The 20,950-nt window shown below is 54.1% G+C and overlaps 1 protein-coding gene and 1 long non-coding RNA gene across 4 annotated transcripts in view; one reads left to right on the top strand and one right to left on the bottom strand.

Moving 5' to 3' along the window:
* Window positions 1-878: 878 nt before the first annotated feature.
* On the top strand, window positions 879-7,888 carry LOC129641286 (uncharacterized). Of its 2 annotated transcripts, none has more exons than XR_008709293.1 (3): window positions 879-1,707; window positions 1,795-1,940; window positions 6,577-7,888. It is a non-coding gene; the product is annotated as an uncharacterized LOC129641286 (long non-coding RNA). The 2 variants fall into 2 exon arrangements; XR_008709290.1 differs by lacking the exon at window positions 6,577-7,888 and adding an exon at window positions 2,320-2,488.
* TTLL1 (TTL family tubulin polyglutamylase complex subunit L1) overlaps window positions 6,410-20,950 on the bottom strand; it is a 36,765-nt gene continuing 22,224 nt past the window's right edge. For both annotated transcript variants that reach the window (XM_055565999.1, XM_055566005.1), the window contains exons 8-11: window positions 17,629-17,772; window positions 14,437-14,523; window positions 11,808-11,971; window positions 6,410-6,696 (exon numbers count right to left, since the gene is read on the bottom strand). In XM_055565999.1, coding sequence (XP_055421974.1) covers window positions 6,567-6,696; window positions 11,808-11,971; window positions 14,437-14,523; window positions 17,629-17,772 — 525 coding nt within the window. In that variant the 3' untranslated portion in view covers window positions 6,410-6,566. The remainder of the gene's footprint in view (window positions 6,697-11,807; window positions 11,972-14,436; window positions 14,524-17,628; window positions 17,773-20,950) is intronic.

The following is a 20,950-nucleotide window of genomic DNA, read 5'->3' as shown; positions in this document are numbered from 1 at the left end:
CCTGGGTCGGGAAGATCTCTTGGAGAAGGAAATGGCAACCCACTCCAGTATTCTTGCCATGGAAAATCCCATGGATGTAGGAAGCTGGTAGGCTACAGCCATGGGGTCACAAAGAGTTGGACACAATTGAGTGACTTCAGTCACTCACTCACGTCAAAACTAGTGAAATCCCCCATGCTCAATCATTAAAGATTCTCATAGTCTTACGTTCTTCAGTCAAAGACCAGGAACAACGCCCCCATGGGGGACAGGTGGGTGAATTGCTTGTTGCCTAGGAGAATGGCCTGGGACGTCAGGGCTTGTGGGAGGGAGGGTGTTGCTGGCTGACAGGTGGGTCTGGGGAGGTGGGCTTTGCCCTGGATTGGCTGCTCTGAGGAAGGGCAGGCGATTTTGTGACCAAGTGTCTCAATAAACCTTGTCTATGGTGGTGGTCATTGGGGGAGCTCGGGACAGATGAGAATGGTGATTGGGGGAAGTCAGTTCTGTGGCCAGGACAGGGTAGGGGAAGCGTGGTCATCCTTCCGCTTGGGTGATGTGGATGCTGCTCTTCGGGTTCAAATGCAGTGGTGGACGGGCTCTCTCTTGATGGTTGGTCACACGGTGGCCTGGTCTGAGGCTGCCCCTCTGTGTGATTGTTTATGTTCCACAGGAGAACACCAAGCTCTGAGGGCCAGGCCCACTCCTGGCTCTCGGGACTGGTTTTTCTTCCTCGGGAACAATGTCAGCAGATGAAACTCAGCGCGTGAGGTCTCTCCAACTAGACCAGCCTCAGGTGCCCCTGTGGAGCCCCTCCTTTATTTACTTATATGTTTGGCGGCTCCAGGTCTTTGTTGCAGCACATGAGATCTTCGAGCTTCATCGTGGCACGTGAACAATCAGTCGTGGCACGTGGGATCTGGCCCCCCGACCAGAGAGGGAACCCAGGACCCCTGCACTGGGATCATGGAGTCTCAGCCCCTGGATCACCTGGGAAGCCCCTGTGGGCCCCTTTTATGGTGCCTTTTCTCGCCCCGCACCATCTGCCGTCCAGCCTAAGTCTTGGGACAGAAGGTGAACGGGGAACCACAGCTCTCGCTCTGGGGCTGGGCGCGTAGGAGGCCACCTGGAGCCCTGTGACAGCCTGGCCCACGCTTCCAGCCAGAATGGGAATCGGATCCCGAGGCATGAGCTGTCTGGTGTGCTTGGCCATGGCAGAGACCCTCGGCAGGAGGGAGCCCTTGAAGTCACTTCTCTGCAGCCCACCCTCACCCCTGGAGGAGCCGCAGCTGCATCTAAAACATCAGAAAGGCAGCTCCTGGGGTGGGGGAGCAGGGAGGCGCTGACCGCAGTTGGGGGGAAGAGGCATGGTGGAATAAACGGGAACAGTGGTGACAGAGGGGGGCCAAATTCAGGAGGCGGAACTCCCAAAGACTCAGTTCCCAATGGGAATGAAAAGGTGAGGGAGAGGAGCGTGGAGAACGGCTCTGAATGAGACACCCGAACCAGGACAGCCTCGGGGGCACCTGGGCTTGTATCAACAGAAATGCCAGGTCAGTGCCTTTACTGTCCTTTAGGCAAGAGAGTCACCCCCAACCTACATCAGTGATTGTGTCCACAGAAACACCTCGTCTGCCTAATGAGAAACAGGAAGCAAAATCTGATGGTGTTCCTGTTGCCCCGCAGGGATCCTGAAATGCCCCAGGGCACCCCACTTGGACGTAGTTCCTGGTAAGTGACACAAAAGGACACCCTGTGGGCACTGGCCGCTGGGCAGGGTCCCTGCAGCAGATGCTCACCCGCCTCCCTGGACCACAGGAGGCTGATGGCCTGAGGCTGGGGAGACCAGGGAAGCACCTCCCCTGGCTGGCTAGAGAGGCCGCCGAGCTGGAAAATGGACCTGGAGGGAGAACGCACCCTGCCAGTGTCCTGGAGGAAGGCTGACCCCGGCAGAGATGAGTCAGGTGAGTTTGGAGCTGGTGAATACCATGTATGGAGGGCTTCCAGGTTCTTCCAAGCACGGGAGGCTTTATGGGGTGCACTGAAGAACCGCCCTGTGCTGGGGGAAATGGCCACAGGTCAGGAAAATCCTCTGGGCTGGAGGGTGCAGCCCGATTGTACGGGAGGGGGCTGAGGGCCGAGTTCAGTGGGGCTCGAGCAGTGGTCCACGCGGGAGGTCCATTGAGGAGCCTGCCACCAGGTTTGGGGACTGCTGTGCTGGGGGGGGGGACAGGTGGGAGGACTCCTTCATTTTGGGCTTGAGCACCTGCTGAAAAATACTGGGGGAGCAGCCCATGCAGGAAGCAGGCAAATGATGAGTTTCCTCTGGGAAAAATCAAATAGAATCATCCTGAAATTGATCAGATGCTACGGCCTTCAGACTTGGGGACCTGTCCTTCACCCCTCAACCTTATCAAACAGAAAAAAGTAATGGGAGCTGATAAGAAAACAGAAGTTGTTAACCCAGACGATTGCAAAGGGGGACACCACGGCTGGAGGCCTGGCCCAGTGACCTCACAGTCTGTTTACAGCCTGACGGTTTGCCAAGGCCTGCTTCGGACACCACGTACTTCCTCCCCGTGCGTGTACTGGAACTATCCAGAGGAAACATCTGCTCTAGAACATGACATCACTCATGTCACTGTCAATATTTGATATAAATATATTTAACAGGCATTTGCTCTCGCTTAGCAACCTGGTCACGGGCTTGCTGACTTCTCCCCTCGGTGAATCAACTTCCCCCATGCTCAGGCTGCGGGCTCATTCCCAGCTGGGGACTCCACCCTTTCCAAAACCAGGCAGCATAACAGAGAACCTGGATTGGAAGAACTGGTGGGTGGAAAAGCTGTGATCAGAAGTGGAGGGTGGAAGCCCCCAGCTGCGTGGAGGATTAGGCCCCCTCCTGGGGAAGAAAACATGGTCAGAGCTGGAGCAAGAACCAGCTGGGGTGGGCGGTAGCACTTCTTATTTCTGAGGCAAATAAAATCAATCCCCTTTTTATCCACTAGGAAGCAAAGGTCCAAGGAACACACTAATAAATGGCAGAGCCGGGCCTCAAGCCCAGGTCTGACTCAGAGGCTCAAAGCCACACCCACCATCCACACCAGGCCTGAATGTCAGGGAATACACAAAGCACGCCGATCAATAAGCTGAGGCCATTTCAGGCTTAACGTGAACGCAGCAGACAAGTTCCTACAAATTGCAATTTGTTTGAATTTGGTACTACGTTTCACTCATTCTGTATTGAAATAGGAGAAGGCAATGGCACCCCACTCCAGGCCTCTTGCCTGGAAAATCCCATGGATGGAGGAGCCTGGTAGACTGCAGTCCATGGGGTTGCAAGAGTCGGACACGACTAAGCAACTTCACTTTCACTTTTCACTTTCATGCATTGGAGAAGGAAATGGCAACCCACTCCAGTACTCTTGCCTGGAAAATCCCAGGGACGGGGGAGCCTGGTGGGCTGCCGTCTATGGGGTCGCACAGAGTCGGACATGACTGAAGTGACTTAGCAGCAGCAGCAGGGGCTTCCCTGGTGGCTCAGTAGTGGAGAATCTGCCTGCAATGTGAGGGATGCAGGAGACGCAGGTTTGATTCCTGGGCAGGGAGGATCCCCTGGAGGAGGAAATGGCAACCTGCTCCAGTATTCTTGCGTGGAAAATCCCACAGAGGAGCCTGGCGGGCCACGTATAGTCGTCCATGAGGTTGCAAAGAATCGGACATGACTGAGCCGAGTGAGCACACAGCACACATATTGAACTGCTGCTGCTACTGCTAAGTCACTTCAGTCGTGTCTGACTCTGTGTGACCCCATAGACAGCAGCCCACCAGGCTCCCCCGTCCCTGGGATTCTGCAGGCAAGAACACTGGAGTGGGTTGCCATTTCCTTCTCCAATGCATGGAAGTGAAAAGTGAAAGTGAAGTTGCTCAGTTGTATCTGACTCTTAGCGACCCATGGACTGCAGCCTACCAGGCTCCTCTGTCCATGGGATTTTCCAGGCAAGAGTACTGGAGTGTGGTGCCATTGCCTTCTCCACATATTGAACTAGATCCATGTTTTATATTCTTTTTAAAATTTATTTTATTTTTGGCTGCGCTAGGTCTTCACTGGTGCTCTTTGGCTTTCTCTAGTTGCAGCGAGAGGGGGCTACTCCGTCGTTGCAGTGCCTGGGTCTCTCATTGCAGTGGCTTCTCTTATTGCAGGGCAAGGGCCCTAGGGCACACAGGCTTCAGCAGTTGCCCCATGGCACGTGGGATCTTCCGGGGCCAGGAATCGAACCCGTGTCCCCTGCACTGGCAGGCGGATTCCTATTCACTGAACCACCAAGGAAGAAGCCCTCTATGTCCTTGGCACAATTACATAACAAGAAAATCTTATTCCTAACATTGTAATGGCACATAGGTGGGGAGTTGAAAGAGAAACTCAGGACAATGAGTGAAGCATTAGTGAACAGGTGTCAAATGTGACAATAAAATGTTCTAATAAGAGAACATCCCCAGGGGTGATTCAGATGCATCGATCGCTCTACAGAGGTACGTGGGTTGCCTCCCTGTATGTCTCTGTGGGTCACGGGAGTCCAGGCTGGCTTGCTGTAAACACATCATGTCAAGAGCTTATCCTGCCGCCAGTGACTTGCCAGCTGCGCTTACCTCTGCGTCTGCGGCAAGCCCGGAGGCTGATGTCATGTAAGCCACATGGCGGGAATTGTCTGGGCTTATCTGACCGACAGGCTCACCTACAAAACCCAGTGCGTCTCCTCAGAGCACCAAGACAAGGGCCTTTGTAATGATAAATGCTGAGGTGCTAATATTTCTAGTTGCCTGTTTTCCTCTAGATCACAGTCGAGTTGAGAGGAATGAAACCAAAAGTAGTTGTCGGATGAAATACTTTGCTTTCTCACAGCAGCATGGTTCTGTAAGATATTCAGGTTTGGGTTTGGGTTTGAACTTAGTGCCAAATTTTAAAAATGTGACCTACCTTATAATAAACTAAATCACATTCTGAAGCTTTTCCTTTCTGTCCAAAGGGCTCATCTTATACATTCGTGAATTAGTTATTCAGCCTTAATGAAATAGATTGTGATACTGTGATTTTTAGGAAATATGTATTTGGTCTCCATCCCCTTTCCCAGCATACAAAACCTTTGTAATTTTCTTTCTAAGACCTACAGGGACATCTGTTATATTTAGTTTTGTTTCCAGTTCCTGAAACTGCTACTGAGCAGAAAGGTGAAATGCGTATCTTTTGTTATTCCTAACAAGTCCCTTTCAAGCAAACCAGTTTGTGCTACGACTGGTGGCTGGGGCTCCTGGATGGCCTTGGACATGAACTGGCTGCCTGGGGAACCAAGGCGTACCCCTCAACCTCCAAGGAAGAGAGGGGGCTGGAGGTGGAGTCAGTCGCCAATGGCCAGTGATTTAATTAATCATTGCCATGCACTGGGGCTTCCCAGGTGGCGCGAGTGGTAAAGAACTCACCTGCCAATGCAGGAGACATAAGAGACGCGGGGTTGATCCCTGGTTCAGGAAGATCCCCTGGAGGAAGGCATGGCAACTCACTCCAGTATTCTTGCCTGGAGAATCTCATGGACAGAGGAGCCTGGGGGCTAACAGTTGATAGGGTTGCCAAGAGTCAGACATGACTGAAGCGACTTAGCATGCACGCAGGCATGCCCATGTAATGAGGCTTCCATAAATAGCCCCAGACTATGGAATTGGAAGAGCTTCCAGGCTGCTGAGCACATGGACGCGCTGGGAGGGTGATGCTCCCAGAGTGAGCACAGGAGCTCTGTGTCCCTTCATCCATACGTTGCCCTGTGCCTCTCTGCCATCTGGCTTTTCCTGAGTTGCATCCTTTATGTAAACTGGCAATGGAGTAAGTAAACTGTTCCCCTGAATTTTGCAAGTCCCATTCACTAATTAATTGAACTCAAGGATAGGGTTGTGGGAACCTCTGACTTGGAGCCAGTTGGTAGGAAGCAGTTAACAACTGGAATTGTGATTGGCGCCTGAAGTTGTGAGTGTGGCGGGCAGTCTTGTGGGGTTGAGCCCTTACCTGTGGGATCTGACTCCATCTCCAGGTGTCTGAACAGAGTTAACCGCAGGACAGTGGTACCCACCCTTTTTGGCAGCAGGGACCCGTTTCATGGAAGACAGTTTTTCCACAGACCAGGAGGTGAGGGGTGGTTTCGGGTTGACTCAAGGGCATTACGCTTATTGTGCACTTTATTTCTATTATTATTACATCAGATCCACCTCGAACCATCAGGCATTAGGAGGTTGGGGAATCCCTGCCTCCAGGGGTAGGACATCTGGGGCCACAGCAGAATTGCTTGGTGTGGGAAAAATCCTGATAGCTTGGAGCCAGAAGTATGGTGAGGATGGGAGTGACAGAGAAACAGGGACGTTCCCCCAATAACAGACTTCCTTAACCTTTCAAAGAAGTGCCTTTATTTATTTACAGGGTTTAGGAAAGGGAAAAAAAAAAGGTCTAGAAAAAGGAAATTCCAAAATAGGTGTCTTCGGCAAGGGTTGGGCGCAGTGATAGGTTTTGACCGGGTCCGGGCTGTAAGTCTCACTCTTGCCGGTGGTCACTTCCAGGTGGTGAGGACGGTCCTCCCGGCATCTCTCAATCGGCTCCCTTTGGGCCCCAGCAACTGGCCCGGCCGACTTCTCAGCTCTCGTTCAGCCCCGTCACCCTGCGCCAGCTCCTCGTCATACCTAGAGACAGAGGGCCATCTCCAGGGTTCCCGCGGCGTCGCCATGGCAACCAGAGAAGCAGCCTGCGTGCCTCCAAACTCACCTGCCCAGCAGGTGGCCTTGGCAGTCCACCAAGGGCCATCCCAGGCCACAGAACACATGAGCACAACCTTGTTAAACTGTCACTGTGGACGGGTCCCACACCCTGCAGTTGATGTTTTTATACAGGCCACCAGACAGAGTCTGGCAATGGCCTCAGGGAAAGGCATGACATACCAGGGTAGCCAAGGAGACAAGCGATGTCTGAAAATACATTACACTCAGCACCTCGCTCAGCATCTGTGGGGCGAGGATGACTAACCCTGGTACAGACAGGGCACGGGGTGTGAGTGACCAGCCCAGGAGGTGGTAGCCAGGACAGGGAGAGGCCAGTTTCACCTCCACCAGCCATGATCTACCCGCCCCTCCCCATCGACGCTCCTGCATGGGGCTTGTGCAATGCTAAAGCACAGCCCGGGGGGGACGTACAGCTGGCACTTTTAAACCAGAAAGAACCTAGAACCTCAGCGACCCTGACCATAAGGCATCTGGTGACCTTTTCTTGCTGGGGTGGGGCCCCCATGAGAGGGGTGAAATCCACAGGCCCTGTTTCCGGCCCTGGCACTGTGGACCTCCATGGACAGGGTCTCCTATCCCTCCCGGGGCTTCCATCACCCTCCTGACTCAGATTCGTAGGCATCATGAGTCCCACTTCCTGTTGGAGGAAACTGGGGCTCAGAGAGGTTTATTCGGTGGGCTAAGGTCACACAGCTGGTACGTGGCAGAGGTAGGGTTAAATAAAACCCAGGACTTCAGATTCTTGGAGAAGGAAATGGCAACCCACTCCAGTATTCTTGCCTGGAAAATCCCATGGATGGAGGAGCCTGGCAGGCTACAGTCCCTGGGGTCGCAAAGAGTTGGACATGACTGAGCAACTTCACTTCACTTAGGATTCTTAATTTGGAACTTTTTACCCTGCAGCTCAGAGTGTGAAGCTTCTGTCCACTGTTCTAATGTGTGTGTGGGTGTCACTGCTGACCACACCCTGGCTGAGCACCCACCAAGATGTCCACATCAAATGCGAAAGGTACTAAGACGCTCAGTGATGCTGCTTTAACTACGTTCTGCTGACCTCTGGAAGAGGGTGTGTTTCCATTAAAGCTTATTCCCAGAATCACCACGTGTGGGTTGAGGGTGGGCTGGGCTAGAGATTTCTGAGGATGAAGGATGCATTTTCCGCACTGGGGGTGAAAGGGGAGGGTGGGAAGGAGGGAGGCCAGAAGAGTGTCATCTTCATGGCAGACACAACGAGGTTTCCCTCTGCCGGACACGGGGAGGTCAGACCACAACCTGTGGGTCCCTCCCGTTCCTGTCTCCCCAAGGAGAGACGATGCTGGACAGAGGACTCCCCAGGGATGCTGGTGGATCCGCCTGTGTGTGGGGGGGTCTCCCAGGAGGCGCATTGGCCCCTCTTCCCACCAGGGGCTCCTGCTCATACGTTATCACTCTATTTGTTTGTGTCGTGTCTACCTTACTGACCAAAGGGCTGGAGTGACCACCCCTTCTGTCTGGCTCATCCCCAGCACCCCTCTCGTGGGGAGCGTGTATGCAGTAAGAACCTGCTGAATAAGCAGAGGGGAGACACACAGGTGGGCTTCCAGTTTCCCTGGGCATTGGTGCTGGTCTGTGCAGCTTAAACACCAACGGGAACGAGCGCTTGGTGAGCAGCTGCCGTCTGGGATGGGTGACTCCTGGGGGTGGTGTGCCCAACGACGGGGTGAGCGTGGAGGAGGGTCAGAGACCAGATGGCCCTTCTCAGGCCCCTCCTGGGCTGGCGGGCTGCTCTCTGGGGCTTTTCACAGGCAGGATCCACTCACAGGAGTCAGAACAGTCATTTTTAGAAGACTGTAAAAGCAGACCCGGCATCTTCTGAGCTGGGCCCTGGACGGAGCAGATGCAAAGTGCCAGGCCCTGCAGCTCCGAGGCCGGGACGGAGAGCTGGGGTGGCAGCAAGAGCGTCTACGTCCAGGTGGCACACCAGGGTTGTGGCCACGGGCAAGTGAGCCGGCCTCCACTGGGGACACCTGAAGGGCTCTTGAGGGCACCCAGTAGAAAGCAGAGTGCCTGGCATGGCAGGACAGGACAGAGCCTGTGATGTTGGGGGCCTGTCTGCCCCCCTCACCCAGACCCATCCTCCCCGATCCCCCAGCACCTCGGCTGCAAGCCCACAGAGACTCTGACGGGTCACTGAAGCACTGGGGAGCAAGCCCTGAATGGAAGGACCCAGCACCATAGGCTCTGAGGTGGAACCTTTTCTTACTACTTCACCCGGGGAGAGGGTCGCTGAATGCATTGCAAGGAAGGCCACCTTTTTGTCTCTCCAACTGGAAGCACTGAGGCTTCTGACCATGCGTCTTACTGGAAACGGGGCATCTGCCCACACCCTCAAGGGGGCAATGGGTTGATGGTGGGCAAAGGGCCCCATAGGCTCCCTAGAGCCCACTTCCACGACCTCCCCAGCACCCTCAGCTTGATGAAGGGGGGCTCACCCAGGGCCCCCTCGCCTGTCTCAGGGCTGTCAGGACGGAGCCCACAAGGCCCTGCATCATGGTTGTCACCCTGCACTGCCCACAGTGCCAACCCCGGGAGGTTCTGGACGTGCCCCCACCCGGCCCCACCCCCAAACTCTTCCTCTGTACCAAGGACTCTCTGTCCGTTGTTAGCAATGGACAGAGCCTCCCTCGTCCTCCGCCTCATCCTGGAAGGTCCCCATCACCTTCCTGCTCTGAACCTGGCTTCCCCTCCTGCCCCTCGAGTGGGCCTGTCTTCTCTCCCACTGACCATGCCCCTGGGTCTGCAGGGGAACCCCCCCTCCCCCTGCAACTTCTCTCCAAAGCCTCCTTCCCAGGTCAGCAGAGTCCACCAGCCTTCCCTGCCGTGTCGGTCACCTCTAATCTTCCAGGTCACTGACCCTAATTCCTTAAGATTCAGGCTCTCGGCTCACTGCTGCTGGTGACCTCAGTGACCAAACAGATGAGACCCTGATCCCCTGACCTACCGCCCTCTCCGATGACCTCCACCCCAGCTCAGCCCCACCTCCGGGGCACCCGACCTCTTCATGTTCGGTGACTGCACCCCTTGCGGAACCTCAGCCGCCAGCCACACCCTGACCTCTGCCCCTTGACCTCTGCCCCTTCTCTTCCCAGCTCAATGTCTGACAGCCCCCCGCCCACCCTCTCCCTGTCCTCAGCTGCTCAGACCTGCTGCTTCCCTGTCCTGCCCCCTCACCTGGCAAGCACCCCACCCAGGGCACTTCCACGCTCTGCCTACTCTATGCCTTGTCTGGATAGCAGATGTGCTGGAAGATACAACCAACCAGCCAGCTGGTCACCCTTCAGGCTTGTGACCACCCTCCCTGGGCCCCTAGTGCTGCTCTCATGGACTCACCTCCCACGCTCCCGGGGCTGCACACTTATATCCACAGAGCAGCGGCGCTACCCGCCAGGGGCCTGGGATCGGTGCACGGGTGTAAAGTTCACAACTATTTCACTGTTTTCAAATGTTAAGTGAGGGGCTTCCCTGGTGGCTTAGTGGTGGGGAATCTGCCCGCCAATGCCAGGAATGCAGGTTTGATCCCTGCTCCAAGAAGATCCCACATGCCACAGGGTAACTAAGCCTGTGGGCCACAACTACGGAGCCTGAGCTCTAGAGCCCGGGAGCTGTAACCACTGAGCCCACGAGCCGTGACTACTGAATCCCAAGCACCCTAGAGCCTGGGCTCCACAAGAGAAGCCACCACAGTGCGAAGTCCGAGCACCTTGCAGCTAGAGAGTAGCCCCCATGTGCAACTGGAGAAAAGCCCGGTCAGCAGTGAGGATCCAGCACAGCCATACATAAATAAAAATATTTTTTAAAAATTAAAGAAATGAAATTGTTAAATGTACGTTTTGACTTTACAGAAATAGTTAATGCGATCCTAACAGCTTCAGTCCTTGGGCTTGAGTGCTATTTCCCTCTTTTCTTAGCCCCCCTTCCCCAGCCCACACCTTCTGCAGCAGTGGTGCCCGTGACAACCCCCTATGGAGTGTCCCTCCACACTTCCTGCCCTGTCCACTCTCGGACCAGCCACCACATGCGGAAATGCCGGCCACACCAGGGAGGTGTGGGCACGGCAACCACTGCCCATGTCACACGGATCACACTGCACACCATTCCTGCAGCTCCTCCCCCGGCCTTCTGGCCCCCAGCACAGCCCCACCCCTGTCCTTCCAACGTCCACTCACCCTTCCACAGTGAGAACGAGTCAGACCCACTCAGCCACTGCCCTTCTGATGGGTTCTCACCTTCCCCCACTTTATGTCACTATCAGGGTACCACGTAACCCTCTGAGCCTTTGTTTCCATATGTGTGTAAAACGGAGCCAGCGACAACCCTCACCTCACGAGGCTGCTGGGAAATGAGCTGTGACGACGGGTGTCAGGCCCTAAATGCTGTGTGCCCTCCTCTCAGCTGTATTATCCCCATCGAAAGGTGTGCACCAGGTTCCCTTGGGGCTCAGGCAGTAAAGAATCTGCTTGCAATGCAGGAGACCCAGGTTCAAATTCTGGGTAGGGAAGATCTCCTGGGGAAGGGAATGGTAAAACGCTCCAGTATTCTTGCCTGGAGAATCCCCTGGACAGAGGAGCCTGGTGGGCTACAGTCCACAGGGTCTCAAAGAGTTGGACACGGCTGAGTGAGTAACACTTTCAAAGGTGTGCAGACTGAGCTCCTCGGTGTCACATGGGTCTCAGGGGTGGGCCAGGCATGGCTGGTCACTGCTCCATGGTGAGTGACTAGCTCCGCCCTGACAGCTCACCTGGCCAATGCTCTAATATTTCCCATGCACTAGACAGAGACTAGACAGAGGCCTGGTTTAGCACCCAGCACTCATCGGCAATAAGATCTCTCCCATAACATCAAAGGGCAAAATACTCTACCCGATAAGGTGAGTTCACATGCGCCTAGAAAATCTGGGTTGGGCCCTGGCACACCCCCCACCCCCCGTGCCCCAATCTGACACTCATGCGGCCAGCGGCACAGACCCACAAACTCACAGGATTTCATAATTGCCGAGGACTTCCTTTGGGGGTGACTTGTTCCATTTACAGTCTGGAATTTCACCGTTAGGGACCGCGATGTTGAGGGTGTCATTGATCAGATTGTACTTAAGGATTCGATCGTTGGCAGTGCTGGAGGTGAGGGACGGGGACGCGTTTACCTGCAAGAGGAGAGGAGACAGACCACGCCCTTCAGCTGGGTCACCTACCCACCCTGGAGCGCGGGTGAGCAGGGCAGACGCAAACACTGGCCACCCCACAGAGCAGGTAAGGTGGTTGCTTTACACTGTCACACCTAACACCTTCAGGAAGCACTTTCTGATCTATTTCCTTAGGTGGAATATAACTTAGGGAATTCTTTGGCAGTCCAGTGGTTAGGACCTGGCACTTTCACGGCTGGGATCCCAGGTCAGGGAACTAAGATCCCACAAGCTGAGCGGCTCGGCCAAAAAAAAGAAAATAATAATCATAATACTATTTAAAGACAGGATTAGGAACAGAACCTACAAATCAGTCACCATACAAATAAAAATCTTAGGTCAACGTCCACCACAAACATAACTTCAGTGTCTACCTGTGTGGTGAGCTCCACCCTCAGCATGGAGAGCTGCCCAGAGCTTTGCTGGAATCAGTGACCCAGTGACCCTGACCAAGCAGCATCGTAGTCTGAAGTAAAAGGAAGTGCACCCATGTGCTGCCTGACCAGCAAAGCAACCTTCTGAGCAGAGGAGAAGCCTGTCCAGCAAGTGGAAAGTTAGTCCCAGAGGCCTCTGGGAAGGTAAGCAAAGTCACCAAGCACAGACATTCACTCTGTGGAGAGTCCCATGGGCCCTCGGTCAGCGCCTATTGACTCTTACTTTGCACACAGTTGTGACGACCTTGGCGGGCTGCTTTCTCAGGCCTGGGAGGGAAGAGGCAGCAAATCTGAAAGTTGTTCAGGTTCCTCCCCCAAATGGTCAGACCGTGTGTCTGTGCTGCCAGCGAGGCAACTGATGTGTACAGTGGCAGGGGAGGTGCAGACCTCGGGTGCCCTAGAAATTACCACTGTGCTTTATCAGGCCATCCTGCGATTCTCATTACAAACATGCTACAGTTCAGAGCTGTTATATTATCTTAGCAATAACCTTCACGTTAAGATTCTAGTTCATCAAGGAAAACTTGACTTCCATTGAAGTTACATAAAATGGAGAAACTTCATGTCAACAGACATGAGTTTGAGCAAGCTCTGGGAGTTGGTGATGGACTGGGAAGTCTAGCATGCTGCAGTCCACGGGGTCGCAAAGAGTCAGACACGACTGAGCGACTGAAATGAAGATGAAGGAAAAGAAAATATAAATTATTTTATGTCTGTAGATAAGACTGACTTAGCTATTTTTCTGCAGGTGTGTTAAGTTGCTTCAGTCCAACTCTTTGTGATCCCGTGGATTGTAGCCCACCAGGATCCTCTGTCTGTGGGATTCTCCAGGCAAGAATACTGGAGTGGGTAGCCATGCCCTCCTCCAGGGGATCTTCCCAAACCAGGGATCAAACCTGCCCCTCTTACATCTCCTGCATTGGCAGGCAAGATCTTTACCACTAGCGCCACCTGGGAAGCCCAGCTATCTCTCTACATGTACCTATGTCTACACACACACACACACACACACACACACACACACCACTTTCTCCTATAACCTGGCTCTCCTGGAAGCTTCTCGTGAGGTCCTCACTTTCCCTGCAAGGACCACTCATGATGACTTGCTCCGGAGACTCAGCTTTGGCTGGAAACAGCCTGAGCTAAAGGGCATGAGCTGCACCCACCTGGTGGGTCACACAAGGCTCACACAAGGAGATGAGTGGGCAGAGCGGACGCCTGCACTCTCACTGCCCGCCTGGCCCCATGGCCCTCTCCCTGGCAGCAGAGCAAAGCAGGACCACACAGCAAGGTGGGCTCTGTGTCTGGGCCTTGATGGACATGCCAGCCCCTCCCCCACCACCGCTGTCATCAGGAAAAGGGCACACACCCCCCTCTTTCTAGAACTGCCATCACTACATCCTGCTGCGCCTTCAGATGGGCAGATAAGTCCACTTCCAAACTATGCCTTTGTCCCCAGAGTATGGTGTTCCTTATCTCTGGACAGAACACTGTTGCCTCCCAGGACTTCCGGGGCTGTGAGCTCCCTTCCTGAACGGGAATAGTGTCCCCCAAGAGGATGTTTGGGGCCTCTGGAGCTGGACTCACCCGGAAGGACACATCTGGAAGGGGGACAAAAATTAAAAAAAAATAAAGTACTTTTGGGGAATTCCCTGGTGGCCCAGTGGTTAGGACTCCGAGCTTCCACAGGTTCGATCCCTGGTCAGGGAACAAAGATCCCTGCAAGCTGCACAGTATGGTCAAAAAAAACAAACAAACCCCAAAATGGAAGTGGAACCACAGGGTCTGGCACTGTGGGCTGGGCTTGCAGGAGGTGATTGACGGCAGTGTGCACATTTCCCAGCCATCAGCAAACCCTCAGACCTGAGCATCTGTCCTCATCCTTCTGCCCTCCTCTCCACCCACCCTGGCCTGGGGCCTCAGATTTGGGGCCAGGCAGGAGCGCAGGGAGGCCGTGAGGTGACCAGGCACAAGGTCGTGGGACACGGGTACCTCGATCAGCCAGGGCTTCAGCTTGTCATCGATGATGATGTCGTAGCCGTAGCACTCAAAGCAGTGCTTGTCGTTGTTCATCACGGGCTGCGGGGAGAGGACCGTGGTTAGAGCCAGGGTCGGGGGGCCTGGCTGAGACCCCTGACGCTGTGGACACGTGGCACGTCACGGCAGCAGGGCCCTGAGCATGGGACCAGCAGCTGAGACCAGCGGCTGGACCACCTCTCTGCCTCCCTCTTCTCTGCCCCGCTCCCTCTCCCTGCTCCTCCCGTGGGGCTCCAGGGTGGACATTCCCCTCAACCTCAGATAGGGCATTCAGGAAGCAACCACTATGTCTCATTCATCAGAGGCTCAACAACCAGCAATGAAGGTCTCCACCGGCACAAGACTGTCCTGACACACGCACACACGCACACAGACACACACACACTCGCACACACATGCACACACACATACATGCATGCAGACACACACACATGCACATGCACACACAGAGAGACACATACACACACACACATGCATGGACACATACACATACACATTATACTCACATGCACACACACACACACATAGACACACACAGATGCACACATGCACACACATACACACGTGCATGCAAACACACACATATACCCACACGCACACACACAGAGATGCACACACACAGAGACACATACACACACAGACACACACGCATACATGCATGCACACACAGACACACACACACATATATACACAGACATGCACGCACACACGCACAGGGCCCACCAGGCTGCCAGTCCCTTCACAGGCCCCTTGGGATGCAGCTTATGAACCTCTGTTCTCTCTGACTAAAGTCAAATCCGTTTACTTAACATTTTTGGATCCTCTTCTCAGTTATTAATTCCACTTCATAAACTATTCTCCAAGTGTATAAGAAACCCACCAGCTGCTTGCTTACAACACAGACTCTATGCTGCCTCAATGAGACCCTCTGGGAGAAGGCCAGCAAACAGTGGTGCTCCCCGGGGTTGTCTCTGCACCGCACAGCGAGGGAGAAACACAGACACGACCGTGAGGACTCTGAGGGCTTCTTATGTGGCAGTGGGTGCCTGGACTCTACTTAGTACGCTCGATTCAGAACAGGAAACGAAGCCCAGTGCAGCCCCACTTGTTGGAGGAGAACCAGGCTGGGGGGCGGGCTGTTTCATCACATGGAAATCTAGTGGAACCACTGCATTTCCGCTGAGTTCTGGTGTCCTGACCGGGATACTGCCCACACCACAGTCACAAAAAGCCTCTGCAGAACAGGAAGTCACAACCCTCTGTCATCTCCCAGCCCTGCTGTCTCTGGCCCTCCGAACATCCTGCCCTCAAGCTGTGGCTCCCAGCTTCTCCATCATGTCCCATGTCCCATGTCCTGGGTCTGGGTCCCCTGCGTGGTCCTTGACCCCGCACCACGCCCTTCTCACAAGGTACTGCAGCCGCCCGTGTCCCTATCTCTCCCCTAAATTCCCGGAAGGCAACACACTTGGTAAAAACAAGGAGACATCCTAAATGAATAAAAATGGAATAAATGAATCCCTGCTCCCCAAACCCTCAGAGCCTTGGAAATGCCACAGCTTTTCAGCTCTGGAGCCCAAAGTGCAGGAGGAGACCCTCAGGCACCTGCCAGGGGAGCTGGCTGACCACCCGGGGCCAGGGCACAGGCGTTCTTGATCAGACAGCCAACGATTTCTCAGAGCTCTGCCAACCAGGGGGACTGAAGCCGGCCAGGAAGGAGGTGGAGGAAGCTGGTTAACCAGGTACTAAGGCGCCCGCATCACCTGTGTTACAGCCTGGCTTGAAATCTGAGTCCAGGACTCCACACACATCCCCACCGTGACCCCCACCCAAGTGTCGAAGTTCAAGACGTGGCTTCTGTGGGGTAAGAGACGGGGAACGTGGCCCCTGAGATGTCTTTCTCCGACAGTTAACTAGACCAACTAGACCCTGCCTTCTCCCCTGTCGAGTCCGCCCTGTGAGCCCGAGACGCAGACAGGAGGAGCTGGCAGGGCTCTGGAGCACTTGGTGAAACAGGAAGAGCTCAATTCAAGACATGGGAAAGCCAGGGTGTCCACCAGAAGCGCCATTTTTCCATCCATAATTTTCTTTACCAGGCTGTTTCAACAAAGCTTTCCACACATAGGGGAAACAGTATAAACTGTTATTTTCCGAGATAAAATGGGAGTCGGGGGTCTTCCCTGATGGTCCAGCAGTGCTCCCAATGCAGGCGGCCCAGGATCGATCCCTGGTCAGGGAATGACAGCCCACGTGCCACAACTAAACGATCTTGCCTGATGCAGCTAACACCCAGCCCAGCCAAACAGATATATTTTGCTTTAAAGAAAAAAATGAGAGAGGGGATTCCCTGGTGGTCCAGTAGTAAGGACTCGGTGCTTTCACTGCCGTGGGCCTGGGTTCAGTCCCTGGCTGGAGAACTAAGATCTCACAGGTCCTGTGCCCTGGCCAAAAAAAAACAGGGGATGGGGGAAGACCTTACTCTTCCACTGAGAAGATTGCACATATGTATTTTCACACACATCCACCTCGCTGCCAAGCCCATATCACACTTCCCCCAAGAGCTCGTCTCCCCACGTTTCCGAGTCCGGGGAGTGAAGCTCTGTCCACGGCCCCTCAACCCCCAGTGTGCGGGCGCATACTCGCTTGCCCACCGGCTTCTACAGTAGAACTAGCGGCCTGCGCGCTGGTGCTCCAAGGTGTATTCTTTACTTTTCCTTGGAAAACAGATGTGCACCTGTCTTAGGACAGTAAAACAAAACACAAAAACTGCAAACCAGCCAACAGATAAGGAGACATGAGTGAAAAGAAGAGGGGACTCTCTCCCGCCCTAAATGTCTATGAAACAGCAGAGCAGGAGGCCTAAAAACAAGGAGGCTGCTGAAAAGTCTATCTCCAAAGCTTCAGCTTCTGACAAAGGCTCGCTCTCCACTCAGGGGGAACAGAAGAGCCAAGGGTGATGGACGCCAAGGGGACCTGACCCGTCTGGGGAGGTCCCAAGGCCGTGGCTGCAGGAGGTAAGGCCATAAAAACCGGTGTTTTTAGCGAAAGAGCCACAAGTACCCCCCAATCCCAAACCATTCCCGGGTTTGCGCTATCTCCTTGCTCTCTCTGCTCCTGGGGCTCCCGCCCACCCCCCGGCGCAGGGCTCACCGCCACGGCCTTCAGGGACTGCACGATGATCCAGTGGATCTCATCGAACAGCTTGCTGGTCACCTCCTTGCCTCGGGTGCTCTCCAGGTAGAGCCGCAGGTTGTTCACAGTCCACTTGCCCCCGTGGATGTGGTTGTAGTCCTCCTGGTCACGGAAATGAGGGGGTAGGGTGGCACCCAGGGGAACCCAGCGCTTGTTCTCAGCCTTGAGCATTTCCTGGGGCCCTCCCCTGTGGGGGGTGGGCACATAGGGACAAGGCACATGGGCTGTGCCCCTTGGGGATCTGGGATGCGTGTTCTTAAAACACAGTCATCCCTGGGTATCCGCAGGGGATGGGTTCCAGGGCTCACTCAGAGTCCAAAATCCCTGGATGCCTAAATCCCTTACACGAAATGGCACAGCATTTGCATGTAACCTACATACATCCTCCCCATCTCCGTGTCCTTTAAATCACCTCTAGATTACACATCGGGCTTCCCTGGTGGCTCAGGGGTAAAGAATCCACCTGCCAATGCAGGAGACACGGATTTGGTCCCCAGGAAGATCCCCTGGAGAAGGAAATGGCTACATAGTCCAGTATTCTTGCCTGGGAAATCCCCCGGACAGAGGAGCTTGGTGGGCTATACAGTCCATAGGGTCAAAAAGAGTCAGACATGACTAACAACAACATCCCTAAGAGAAATCATAGGAAAAACTAGGCCAACTGTCCAGAAGTACCTTTCCTTTCCCAGGCACAGATTCTTTTTACCATCGAGAAAAATGTGCTTACTTAAAAAAAAATTCTAGAGGCCTGAAGTATACACTTTATACAAAGCACTGACATATGCACAGATAAATAAAACATGAGTACACATCTGTTTGGGGGCCTGTAGGAATGTTATTTTATCAGAATGATCTCATAGCACTGTTTTCCTATCAACTTGCAAAACTGTGCATTTCAGGACCTGGCCCTGGTCTCTGATCTCCTTCTCCTGCTCATCCTCCACCATGGGAAACCCTCCAGCAATCAGGATGAATCTAGCCTCCTGGTGGGCACTCCCAGGGCAGCTCCGAGGTCTCCTGACCTTCAGTTACAGGCAGTCCTTTGCAGTCCCCCCTCTGGCTGGATTCTGAGCCTCCCGAGAGCAGGGATTGTATTGCCACCCTGGTACGGAGTGCAGGGTGGCACTCTGCACCCAGGGGCCCCCGGTGGACAGGCAGACACACTGCCTCATTCGCAGCCTTTCTGTGTTCCATATAACATCAGTTCTCTGCAGTGCTAAACTAGAGCCATGCAAGGCTGAAACCGAGGTTTCTCGGAGTGAGCACTTTTTTACGTTAAAAAGCAAAGCACTGACAATTAGGATCAATGTGGCAAGTACTGCTGCGTCTGGACGTGGAGAGACGCCAGACTGACTGTACTGCCTCCGCTCTCTTCTTCTGCCATTTTAAACGAATGGTTTCTGGGGACCTCCCTGGCAGTCCAGTGGTTAAGACTGCGCGCTTCCATTGAAAGGGATGCAGGTTCGACCCCTGGTCGGGAAACTAAGATCCCGCATGCCAGGTGGTGGAGCCATAAGAAAAAAAAAAGAATCATTTCTGTTTCTTATTGACGGACATAGTGAACTAGTGACTGATGTCCTGAGAAGGCTCATCAGATGAGACCACCCTCCCAATTTCAGTCTGGTACCCCCAGGTTGAGATGGCTTTGTAGGTCAGCCACTGTGCGCTGTCCTAGGACATAAAACGGACAAGAGGTGAGTCACTGTCATTCCCCAGCTCCGCCCAGACCTCAGGGAACGTGCTACTTGGCTACGAAGGGTCTGTCGTTGTTTAGCTGTCCCCCAGATGCTCGTAAGTTCTGTGCTGTGTCACCTGAAAGGTCCCTTTCCCCTTCTTGTGAGTGTGACATCTTGGCCGTGTCACCCCACCTCCTCTGTGAGCCTTGTAACGATGCTGCGCTTGGAAAAACCTGATGGGCAGGTGACGTGGGGTTGGTCTCACATGGAAGCCACTTGCCACCCTCAGGGACAGGTGGCCGTGGTCACATCATTTCACGACCAGCAAGGTAAAAACCAGGGCTGCTGTTTGACAGCGAGGCTGGGTGACTTGCCCAGGTCACACAGTGGGTGAGTGACGGACACTGGATTGAGCCCAAGCGGGTCTGACCAAGTTCTTCAGTAGGGTTACTCAGAAAAACTTGTTTTCGATCAATATTTACCCTCTTTCTGCTCCAGTTACAGAAAAAGATCAGGGTATTCAGGTTTCCATTCAAGCAAGATACAAGTAGAAGAGGGTCTTTCATAGGGAAATGAGACCTTTGGGGCTTGTTTGCCAGGACTGGGTCAGAGCCTGGGTATAGTGCCCCGTGTCCCAGCCTTCACTGGCCACTCCAGGGCCCTCTCTCACCAGCACCCTCGCTCGGGGCTCCAGCGGCCTTGACCACTTTCAGCTCCTGCAATGCTCCTTCCACACAGGCTGTGCCCTCTGCTAGAATGTTCTTTCTGCACGTCCACCTGGGGAACTCCTGGCTCAGACTTCAGGTGTCTGCTCAAGCCTGCTTCTGCACAGCAGCCTCTGGCCAGCTGGCCTCCGGGATCCTTCATTCCAAGCTCCTCCAGCTCTGAGTCTCTACCTTCAGAGCACGCAAACTGTCTGTGACACATTCCTCCACACGATTACTGGACAACTATCTCCCCTGCAGGCTCTGGGCTCCATGAGAGCAGAGATCAAGGGAATTTTATCCCTTGTGTGAGTGTGTGCTCAGTCGCGTCCAACTCTTTTTGACCCCGTGGACTGTAGCCTACAGGGCTCTTCTGTCCATGGGATTCTCCAGGCAAGAATACTGGAGTGGGTTGCCATTTCCTCCTCCAGAGAATCTTCCCGACCCACAGGATTTGATCCACATCTCCTGCCTTGCAGGCGAATTCTTTACCGCTTGAGCCAGCAGGGAAACGTATAGAGACAAGGCCAGCTGGTGGTTGTGTAAGACCCGGAGCTCTGTGGGCAAACTATAGGTTTAGGTTTTTGTTAAGGTGGTGGTGGTGGTGGTGGTGGTGGCGGTTTAGTCACTAAATTGTGTCTGACTCCTGTAACCCCGTGCACTGGAGCCCACCACGCTCCACTGTTCATGGGATTTCCCAGGCAAGAATACTGGAGTGGGTTGCCATTTCCTTCTCCAGGGGATCTTCTGGGCCCAGGGATCAAACCCACCTGTTTTGCATCTTCTGCATTGGCAGGTGGAATCTTTACCCCTGAGCTGCCTGGGAATACTGCCCATCACTGTAGCCCTTAGCATGGGGCCAACCCAGGGAGGTGCTCAGTGGGTGAATGACCATGCATG

The sequence above is a fragment of the Bubalus kerabau genome, chromosome 1 (genome assembly GCF_029407905.1).
Source record: "Bubalus kerabau isolate K-KA32 ecotype Philippines breed swamp buffalo chromosome 1, PCC_UOA_SB_1v2, whole genome shotgun sequence".
In the NCBI taxonomy this organism is placed as follows: Eukaryota; Metazoa; Chordata; class Mammalia; order Artiodactyla; family Bovidae; genus Bubalus; species Bubalus kerabau.
The sequence above is the reverse complement of the archived record's forward strand: the minus strand, read 5'-3'. Positions and strand labels throughout refer to the sequence as shown.